This window comes from Carassius auratus, chromosome 4 (genome assembly GCF_003368295.1).
Source record: "Carassius auratus strain Wakin chromosome 4, ASM336829v1, whole genome shotgun sequence".
Taxonomy (NCBI): Eukaryota; Metazoa; Chordata; class Actinopteri; order Cypriniformes; family Cyprinidae; genus Carassius; species Carassius auratus.
In genome coordinates this window covers 19537780-19549594 of record NC_039246.1, presented here as the reverse complement: position 1 = coordinate 19549594, position 11815 = coordinate 19537780, and the positions used below count along the sequence as shown (strand labels likewise).

The 11815-nt window shown below is 36.3% G+C and overlaps 1 protein-coding gene across 1 annotated transcript in view; it reads right to left on the bottom strand.

The window, feature by feature from the left end:
* Positions 1-659: 659 nt before the first annotated feature.
* LOC113061857 (semaphorin-3C-like) overlaps positions 660-11815 on the bottom strand; it is a 53755-nt gene continuing 42599 nt past the window's right edge. Inside the window, exons 13-18 of the mRNA XM_026231332.1 lie at positions 9720-9808; positions 8189-8230; positions 7854-8011; positions 6969-7036; positions 5058-5188; positions 660-3675 (exon numbers count right to left, since the gene is read on the bottom strand). Coding sequence (XP_026087117.1) covers positions 3277-3675; positions 5058-5188; positions 6969-7036; positions 7854-8011; positions 8189-8230; positions 9720-9808 — 887 coding nt within the window. The 3' untranslated portion in view covers positions 660-3276. The remainder of the gene's footprint in view (positions 3676-5057; positions 5189-6968; positions 7037-7853; positions 8012-8188; positions 8231-9719; positions 9809-11815) is intronic.

The following is an 11815-nucleotide window of genomic DNA, read 5'->3' as shown; positions in this document are numbered from 1 at the left end:
TGCTGTACAGTACCTACATTTACTTTTAGCATCAAAAATTAAAGGCAAAAAAAGAAGAAAATTTATGTAATGTTTTTTTGTTTGTTTTGGGATTGGCAACCCACATTTTTTTATACAACTTTCTATTCTCGCGATAACTGTGAAATCACATGGAGCATGAATGCGCGAATTCATCAGTCAATTAATTAACAGACAGCAGCTTTTATAACAGTTTGAAGCTGACCGTAAAACTGACACAAGCTCGTTTTGAAGATTGGATCTACAGTAAAAACCTTCAGACGACACAAACCGTTTCAAAGTAAGTTATCCAAACCGCACATGAAAATAAATATAAAACAGAAGGCGCGCGAGTTTGCGTCGTGTTAACGTGATAGACAACCCTCTACCGAGTACAGTTCCGTTAATACAGCACATATTAACTGAACCTTGAGTAAAACTGTCACTGTCGTAAATAACTGAACAGTGAACATAACCATATTATGCATTCCAACACGACTTACGATCTTATTCTGCTGCGTTGTGAATTATGTTTTAGTTATGTATCATGTAATGCTTCATAGTTGACTCTTTGAGTTTAATCGGATTAATATAATTAAGTACTACAGGTATTAATCAATTCTCAGATATGCTTCCTTTGTAAAGAGTCTGTAACACATGGGATGGATTAAAGTTGTTTAATGGCAGTTGTTCAGGCTTATATAATTAATAAATAGGAATACACAAATCAAGACATAATAAAATAAAATTATCATTAACATTCACAGGGAATACATATTTGCTATAGTAGCCTATTATATTAAAACATGTTACTTCAAATGCCCCTTTGGAGAGGGCAAAAATGTCACAGAAAAAAAAGTGAACATGAAACATCTGCAAAATGCAGATTCAGTCAAAAACATCTGAAATTTAACTAAATTAAACTAAATTAAGTTCGGCATTTCAGAGAGAGAGAGAGAAAACTACCAATGTGAATTGAAATTATTCTAATAGGCATAGAGAAATCTGAAGTGTGACTGAATTTCTCATTTGTTTTTAGAGCTGCATGTTTCACTATTTACAGATACTCAAAATACAAAAAGAGATAAGTTACACAGACATCGAAGAATCCAAAATTGGAGGCTGTACAATGCTATACATCATCTAAAATGAGTGACAATCACATTACAGCTGTGCACACTGAGCAAACCACAAAACATTAACATGACATTCACAATATACATGATCACATGCCTTTTTGGGCCTATCCTTATGTGATTTAAACACTGCGGTATTTCTGAGGCTGGTGTAAGTCTACTTTACAAAATATCTACTTTAAAATGATTTCATAATGTAAGATCGGATGCAGCTATTTGAAACATGAATTTGCATGGCTTCAATTGTTATATGCTTTCAGCTGTCCATTTTGCGGCTTGATATTAAAAACAATGTCATTTATTATCTCAATATGTGAATGTATTGTTGTAATAATGTAACACACTAGTTTGCAGCACAGATTTGACTGTTTACTGCATTTTTGTTGTCATTTTCCTATAAGCCTTCTGAATCAGAAGCTCCAAACATTCACAGAAAACGGCTAACTTCTGTGTTGAAAAATCTTAGTAAAAGATAAAAACGTGCACATACAATCAACATTTTTATCCAATAATTCGCCTGTGAAAATTTACCCTCATGTCATTCTTTCTTTCAGGAATACAAAAGGAGATATTTTGCAGAATTATCATGCTGCTCTTTTCCATATACTGAAAACATGACTACTGCCTGTCAAACTTCTTAAAGGACAAAAATGTTTCATAAAAGTGGTCCATACGACATATGCATTATATTCAAGGGCAAACGTTTTTGGAAGGCCATGAGGGTGAGTAAACGATGACCAACAAGTAATATTTCTTAGGAAAAACATGTGTTTTGGATTTATGGTGTTTCCCAAAGCACAACACATGGCACAAACACAACTCTCTTTACAGTATTATGGGCTGAGAGAGCCACCTGTCTGGTACAGTTTGAAACGTCTCCAAACCCTCTCGCTTCCCGTATGAACATCTGTGCTGCAGCTGGGATGATATACTTTGGTGGATGTGTTATGTTTTTATCTCCCAAGAAATATTCTCATGACCTGTTCAATGACCATAAACAATTCATTTGTTAGAAAACAAGCATTTGCAAGCTTGAGATGAGCTCTAAACCACAAATGATCATCTCAGTGTAGGAAGGCCATTGAGTGACTTTACAAGACCACTATTAATATTTAATGTAGCCTTGTAGTTTAACTATGGGTATTTGAGGGTTGTAAGTAGTAGAATAGACAAATTTGTTCCATTTTATGGAAATTTTCCAAAATGTAGTGCCCTAAAAATGGCATGTACTTTATTTTAATCTTGGATTGCTAGAATATACTTCTAATCACAGTGTTCTGCAGGGATATTAAAGGAAATGTAGAAGAAATCAATAGTTTAGAAGCTAATTCAACTTTACATCTATAAGTTAACAGAATACTCTCAAGATCCATACATAATAAGATTGAATCCGATATGAACTAGAAAACAAAACCTTTTCTGTGGGTTGAGGCTAAGGCTAATGCAAATGTAGTCCTAAAATTCGACAAACCTTTAGCAGATATGTACATTTGCAATTTGCAGTCTTTCTCTTTCAGTAAACAACCCAAAATATTGATGAGTAGACTTGTTTTGGGTTTTTTTTGTTTTGTTTTGTTTTTGTCTGTTGAAATGCGCTCTATAATGATACTGTCCCTTTTGGTAATACTTCACTAGCATTAGCAAGCAGAAATAAATGTTCATGGCTGTAATGTAAACTAAAGGCTGTTAAAAAGGGACGAGTCCCATCCCAAATGCCTGTTTCAATAAGAAATGCATCAACACAGGAAAAAAAAAAACCTGTTTATCAAGCTATTTCATTGGGTCTTGAAGGAAGTGGTATTACTTTATGGTTTGTTCTGAATTGCCACATTCACATAAATTGCTAACAATACTACCGGATATGATATATAGCATTTTGTATTCTGCTGCTTGAAACAGGATGGCTGTGTGTGAGGATGCGGATGTCTCCGAGTCCTCTGCTCTGGGTGTTCGTGTATATAAGACTGCTGTACAGGAAGCACCTGAGATGCTTTGATCTTGAAGAACCTCAATTGAGGTTCATAACAGAGGAATCTTCTCCAGCATTCTCCTCCTTTATTTTACACTTGAGTTTTCTCCTTGTGCATGTCTTTTTTTTCTTTTTGTCATCTCTCCATCCATTCCCTTTGTTCATGTTTCGACTCTATTCCTCTTGTAAGTGGTTTCGGCGGTTCCTGCTCTTCCTGTGGTCCAGCAAGGGCTTGAGTTTGCCCAGATCACCTCTCATGGGGCTCTGTATGTTCTGCAGACTCTGCATCTGTTTGCGTTCCTTGCAGTATTGGTGCATGGCCAGCGTCTCAGCAGGGCTGAAGGCTGACACCAGGGCTTTAGGGTGCAGTGAGGCCGCCCAGCCCCAGGGAGAGTGTTTATTGCTCAGAGCGCTGACCAGAGCTTCACTCAGAATCTGGAGACGGATTTTAGCAAGTGTGCGCTTGAAGCCATTCTCTGTGGCCAGGCAGTAATACACACCCTGATCCGAGGAATGCACTGCACGGATGAGCAAGCCGTGATTGGTGGACAACACACGATCGCTCAGCTTCACCTGCATGCAGAGAAAAGAATGACCTGTCAATATGTGGAACTTCTAAATGATTATTGAATATAAAAATACATAAAAAAAGCTTTCAAAATAGGGTTGTGGACCTTTTGGGTAGGGATATGTTTGTTTTGGTGATCAAAATACTATTTAAGAACAAATTTTTCAATATGCTCCCACTGTCTGAGAGATTGTTTCTGATCACCGCCAGAGATGCACAGGCATGTGAAGACAGTGCTCATATTTTTTCTGCTTTATACACTCACTTGTACAGTATCTATCAAAATGCCTTTCTTTGCAAGTATCCTTGTAAATACAGTAATTTAGCTCTTAAGTGAAAAAAAAAAAAAACCATGAACAAAACACATTTAACAGTATATTGGATCTGGGCTGCTCTTAAAGTGACAGCAGTCTTATATTCCTGCTGGCTGGCATTCATGTTAATTAACAATAGTTAATTAAACAACAATAATTCTCTAAATAGAGATAATCTCTCACTGATCTTGACTTGATCACTTTTGTAAATGTAATCAGAAGAAATGTATATTTCATTTACACAGTGAAGAATATGCATTGTTTTCAAAATTTGATTACTTTATACAATGTACATGTAGCATTCCTTATTTATTTGTTCTACTGTAGTAATACATTTTTTGTCCTATTGCTTTCAATTTTTTTCTTATTTTAATTTAATCGCTGACTAATATGGGCTAGTTAATTTTTTTGTGATGTTGACACTGATGACAAAAATTATGAAATTTCTAAGTATCAAACATTTTGATATCATTAAGACTTAAAGCTGAAAAAACTGTATTGTGATATATCATTACTGTGAAATTTTTATGATTTAGATTTTATGATTTAAATTTACATTTATGAAATTAGCAGATGCTTTTATCCAAATCAACTTACAGTGCATTCAGGCTATACATTTCTTTTACCCGTGTGTAAAACTATTTTAGTCATATCGCTCACCTATAATACTACTATTATATATTTTTAAATAATTTAGACCAATGAATTTATTATTTTATAATTGTTTATAAATGTAGTAATTATATTTGCATTATCGTTTATAACATCTAAGACTGGGAGATCATGTTAATGTAATATTAGCTCTTCTGTTATCGATTGCATATTGTCTTCTGTTGTATAAATTTTTTTTATTATTGTTAGCCAGACCTTAAAAGAAGTTTTGAGCATCCCTGTGCATCTATTATATCCTTATTTTTCACCATTGGCAGTTTAGGAGGAGTCGGTCTGTTTGATGATTACAAACATGATATTTCATTGAAATGAAATAATCGATAGCCTTGAGCAATGTACTGTGCATTGGCTGTTGAGGATGAGGGTTTAATGTTATCTCATTTTGGACAGGGTTGTCAGACCTCTTTCCTGCGATCGTTGTCTCTCTGAATGAGCCATTTAACTGAGGCCTGTGGAGATTTGGGCTGACACTCCAGGAAGGTGGTGTTGTTTTTGACTCCATACTGCGTCATCTCCACTGCATTCCTGTAGGCTGAAACAAGACTTGAAGCGTTAGCCACAGCTCTCGAACACTTACCGCATGCTAATTGTAATTGTACTGCCATAATTCATCTGACACGCTAACATCTGCGGATGAGGGTCACGATGGGGTTCCAGTTCACTGCAGTCAAATATACTCTGAGTAGTGGGCCACATTAGTATGTAATTTGATAAGTGACCTTGTACACTGGCCAATGATGACATGCATTCAACATCTGTTTTGACATTGCTACTATTGTTTTAGTGCATCCAGCTGGGATAACGCTTCCTCTCATCGTTAAGATTGCTATTTAATAATTCTGATGCATCTGAAGTGTTGAACTGAGTCATCTGGATCGCTGACAGTATCTGTGCCAATTGTATTCAAATTAACAGGTGTTCTGGTCCCATGACAGATTCTTTCACAAGGAGAGAGAATCAGACAAACATGAGAGAAGGAAGGAAACAAGTGGTGGAAGAGGAGAAAGAAAGGTGTGAGGCTGCATGTCAATTAGCATTAAAGTTAGAAAGAGAAATGTGTGAATCTTCATGTCAATTAGCATTAAAGTTAAGCATCAAAAGTATGCATTCATATGGAAAATTGTATGTGCATGAAAATAGAATGCAAGTGTTGAATAACTATGTCAATATATCATAAAATGACGTTGATGCATAAGCTTTTTAGCAGTAGCATTGGCTGCGTTCACGTTCGAATTAGCATAATTACAAGATGACAACTTTATGATTCTGCTCTGAGCAGTTCAAAATGATTAGTTTCTATGACAACGTCCATAACGCCAAAATGGTACATTTGGGGCTGTGTTGTTGATGAGTAAAATACTTAGTCACTAGACTGATTCAGCTCTAGATGGTCTTGCAAATTATTATTCGTGTCCCAACCAGAAGTGACTTAGTTCCTAGCAACACACAATTCGTCCTTACAATTAGAAAGCAAAAATGCAGTACAATGTGGCAAAGCCAGTCATTTCATTAGAAACCCATGTGATCAGGAATTCCACGTTAGAAAGAACTAAGTTGATCTCGCACTGTGCTAACTAACAAAAGGTTGGTTTGGTTTGAAGGTGACATTGTGTGAACGCTGATTCATACAACACTAGACTGTTGAGTGGACTGACAGAATTTCACTTGTGTGACTGTTGACAATCAGTTTTCACTGAAGTTCACCCAAAAATAGAAAATTCTGTCCTTAATTACTCACCCTCATTTCGTTCTAAACCTGTAAGATCTTCATTGATCTTCTGAACAGAAATTAAGATCCGAGAGCTTTCTGACCCTTCAGACACCAACGCAACTGACAATATTCAAGCCCCAGAAAGGTAGTAAAGACATCATTAAAATAGTCCATCTGTGGTTCAACCTTAATTTTATGAAGAATAATTTTTGTGTGCAGTGAAAACAAAAATAACATTAAATAATTTCTCCTCTTTCAGGTTTGGAACAAAATGCGGGTGAGGAAATGACAGAATTTTCATTTTTAGGTGAACAATCCCTTTTCAGCAGTCATAAGAAAAAAAAGCAGCAATTGTCAGAAATGGATGCAAGTTTTGTAAAACAGAGAAACATTTATAAAAATAGTTGTTTATGAGAAAATGTTGCAAGAAACAAAGGTACAATTGTGAGATATAATGTCTCATTGTGATATATAAAGTCACAATGACTTTGTATCAAAGAAATGGAAATGGTTTTTCCAGCATGCCAGTAAACTTAAAGCCTTGTCTCTGCACATAACTTTAGGACTTTATTTGCCTAGCTGACATGCAGGTAGTCATTACCTTTCAGATTGAACCCTCTGCACTGAGTTAGTGGATTCCCATGCATAATATCCTGCCTTCTGCTTCTCCTGGAAAAACATTTACATAGGATTAATCCAACAGATTTTCATATATGCATTCTTTCCTTTCACTTTTGCATTCTCTCACTGCCTGAATGTTTGCACAATATAATTTTTTATAATACACATTCCTTGTCATGAAATTCAAATTTGAGCTTTTTTCCCATAATTAACTCGATTCAGCTGTTACAAGTGCAGTGAAATGAAATGTCTGTTTTTCCACTTCAATACTCCGGAATGGATGCTTTGATGGCTGTGCCTTCCATCAATATTTTCCGTACTCCATACATCTGGCATCAAGTAAAACTGTTTGGCTAAGGTGTCAGATTAACATGTCCCGTTCTGAAACAAGCCACAGTGTAAATACTTTTGAATATGGAATATGTGGGCTGTTCTGTTAGAGAGACGAGCTGTATGTGTGCAGAGTTCCAGAGACTGGATGGTTTCTGAAGTGTTGCCACATAGTTGCCAAAGTGTTCGGAGTGATTTTTACTGTATTGCTATGTACAGTTGCTTATTGTCCCAAGTCAGAAATGCCCACCCACTTCAAGTCTCTGTTATTGTAGTCCCTCGATATTTAAATCTGTTTCATCGTCTGCCAGGAAAATCTTAGGCCAGAACTCTTTAAAATGTAATTGTGACAAAATGAATTTTAATATGTAGGTTTAGGGGTTTGCACAAATTCCACAAATAATCTTTCAACCCAGACTGTGTCTCTCTGCTTTATGACTAAATGAAACCAAAGCTGCGTCTCATAATTTATTTCTGTCCCACTGCTGCTGCAGTTTATGCCACCCTGAGTGTGTGTGTGTACGTGTGTGTGTACCTCTTGCCAGTAGGGTAGAATCGAGAACAGCTGAGCCCATCCCAGGCACAGTACGGGTCCCGCGCTAAACAGCAGTCTGCACAGGCAGAGCCGTATGCCATGCAGCGGTGCAAAGACACCTGGGAGACTCCGTGTTCAGAGCTAACATACAGCTGTTGCTGTAACACATACAAGCCCGATATCTTAAAAGCTGTTCCTTTAACCCACAGGACTGGTGACGAGATAATTAACCAGAATTAAAGCAACAACATTTCCCCCACCACCCACACTTACTATATGTAGCACTTAATCACACAAATGGAGCTATAGATGAAAGCGCTACGAAATGTAGTTACCTTTTTAGATGAGATTCTTAGGTTGGTGATAGGAGATTGCTTCTGAAAATCAAAAAAGAAATCGGGTGAATGGTTAATTTTTAGATATTTAATTATATATAAAAATAAAAAAAAATCATGCATTGCCTATTCCTATGAACATTTATATATTAAATTTCTAAATTATTTATTTTTATTTATATATTATTTCTTTACGGTCCATTCCTATTTTATCTGCGCTGCACTGGTTACCCATCAAATATTATTTGTGTATAAAGCCCTCAAGTCAGTCCTTACACCCCCTTCTAGAACATTTGAGATCCAGTGATCTCTGTTCACTCATTGTGCCTAGATCTAGATTTTTTTTTTAAAACGAGGTCATCGCGCTTTCACAACTGCAGGTCTAAAACTCTGGAACAGGTTACCGCTTCATATTAGATCAGCCCCCTCTATTTCTGCTTTTTAAGTCTGCTCTGAAGACGTCTCTATTCTCTCACTTTCAATACCCCTTGATCATTGGTTCAATAAAGCAATAAGCCCCAAGAAGCTCTGGTCTACAATGGATTTAAAACATCAAAGGGGTGTTGTTAGGCACGACGCAAAGTGGAACAAGTAATGTGTTGTATATTAAATTTTTTTTTTTTTTTTTATTGAAATACTCAATTCTATTTCATAATTCCTTTTTTTTGTGGCATTGCATCAAGCTTGTCACATGACCCTCTCGGTCACAATAACACCGTATGACTGATGTTATGGTTTTAGTCCAAATATTCATAAGCTTGTTAACTAGATTGTGAAATATGTGGTATTTATATTTGCACGTACGTGTGAGAAATATATTTAAACGCCTTCTTATGATCATGTTAGTTGAACGTCTATAGATTCCATAATGTTTGTTTGTATTGCAACTCCAAACATTGCAATTTCAAATGGTATAACCCCAAAGAATATTTCATGGTATTCATGACTCAAAAATGTATAATGTTTATAAAAGGAATAACAAAAGTGTTAACTTTTGAATGGAAAATGTGTTTACTTTTCACTTGATGGTTACACCATTTGACAATTTTACAAATATAACATTTCTGAAAGCTGGACATGCGTTCTAAAATACATTTGTAAAAAGATTGAGCTTTTCATTATAATGAACATCCTTAGGCTATTTGCCATTTGAATCAATCAAACGAAGCCACAATTTTAAAAGCTAAATCGCCTATTTAGGGTGGTTTTGAGTTTCTATGTGCAAATTTGTGAGTGTGTGTGTGTTCAGATGCCAAATTAAACATCCCACTGAGCTGTGTGTGTGTGGCATTCCAAGGTCCAAGAATTGATTCAATATGCCCTAAACCTATTTTGACAATTTCGAGCCACTCAAAGCAGATCATAAGAAAGCTGACAGAGTAACCTTTTCCTCACCTCATGCCCAGTCTTTGTACCCATTAAAAATCTGCCTTCCCTTAGAACAACACAGAGTTTTAATAAACGCTTTGTGGCACTGCCAGCTCTGCTCCTCTAGATACTTTGATGTGTGATGTGTGGCGAGAACTCAGACCTTAAACACTTCCAGCTCCTCCAGGATTAGATCCTCATCCAGAGAGCCGTTTGACGGCAGAACCACGACCTTCTGTACCGTGCCTTTATCTGTGAGCAGAATATCAGAACATCAGGAGAGCATTGGACAGTCTGGAAAGCAAAAACAACTTTGATAATGTGGTGGGCTTTTGAACTGCTTATGAACTTTCCATCCGTCTCAGATTTTCTCTTTGAAATCTTTTAGCTTGTGTGTGTGTGTGTTTGTGTGTCTAGGTTGGTTTATGATGTTGTTGAGCATCTGTTCTGAGAGACAGATCTGCAAACTAGACTTCAGAGGAAAATGTGTTGTTGCCAAGGTGTTCTGGGTTGTTGCTAGGTGATTTTTATTTACGTCAAAAGAGCCCACCATCTAGTCCCTAGATATGGCCTGTGGCCCTACTTCAATACAAGTCTAAGCATTTTCAGGGTTTTTTGCCATCTGCCTGGTGGAAATAATTTATTGGATATCTTAAACCGTAGAAGCATTGAGTGATGAGTTTGATGGCATTAGCAGCTTATGAACATTAAGTGTCAAGCTCATCCATTCTGTGAGGTAATGATAGGTGTGTATATTTAGCTCCAGATCCTCAGAGAGAAGGACGATGGAGAATTCAGCTCAATCTCTGGAAATTCCCATTTTAAATAGCCAACATTTCTAGACGAAACCCTGCCAAGGAGCAGACAGGCCACTCCGCACAATGCTCCTGGCTTTCCGTCAGGAATTTTGATCGGCAAATACAAACAGCTGTGATTTTGATTTCTCTCCAAACGTCCCTATCCCCGTTCCCTAGTAACCGCTGAGCCTGTCTGCTGTCGTGTCTCTGAGTCTGTTCTCAGAGAAACACACACACACACACACGCTTTCTTTCTTTCATTCTTCCATCGCCATCACAGAAGTTAATACCGTGTCTTGTGCTGCGACACAGCAGGAATCATAATATCTCCCATTTAAGTGATACAGAAGAGAGATAGATGTTTTCAGTATGTTAAAGATGATTAGATGATGATATTTGTGCAGCTGGTGTAGACTCTCTGCCCTCTAGTGGCAGACAGATTTATGTCTGGATGATTTATGGTATATACTATATAGAATAACTATTTTTAAAATTAAATTTTATATTATTGTATTGTATATACTTTACAGTAGTGAAAAATTTCCCACAATATTTCTGCTTGTGACAGCTAAAGATCATTTTTAAGAAATATGATTTATTTAAGCATTATAATCAAATTACTATTAAATACTTAATCATAATAATAATTTGAATATGAATTGTATATGGACTTTTTGTCTCGCAATTCTGACACCTTTTCTTAATTCTGATACAAATTCCAACCTTTTCTTTCAGAACTGCGTTATATGAACTTTTAAAAACTGTTCTGAGAAAATAAGTTCAAATTGTGAGATACAAGCTATGTCAGTCTTTTTCCTCTTCACAATTCTGAGGAAAAAAGTCACAACTGCAAGATTAAGACTCACTATTCGGAGAAAATTAGAATTGCGAGTTTATATCTTGCAATTCTGAATTGATTTCTCACATTCACGAGTTTGTGTAACGCAATTCTGACTTAATTTTGCGCGATTGAAAGTTTATATCAAAATCCTGCAAATTTTGACTTTTTATATCTTGCAATTGTGAGTTTATATCACATAATTCTTAATTGATCAAGATTGCGATCATGCAAGTGTGAGCGGAAAAAAAGATGGGAATTTTGAGAAGTTATTATAAAGCAATTACCTTTTTTAATTTTTATTCAGTGGCAGAAATCGGCCTTCCATTTAGAATTATACAAAACTTTTTAAGTAAAATAATAAATATAAATATTCAAATATTGTTAAGTCATCCTGTGGCCCCCTTGGGAGTTTGAAGTTTGTTGGACCATTGCCCCCTTACTGAGAATCACTGCTTTAAAATATAGTTAGTATAGGGGGAAATGGGACCTGTTGCAGGCCAGATTCAAGCCTGCACCACCCACCAAAGCTCAATGGTTGATGAGCATGTACGCTAACTGCTGCAATGTGTCTCCTAAAACGCAATTGGAAAAACAGATGAAGATAAGATTATATTGATATGG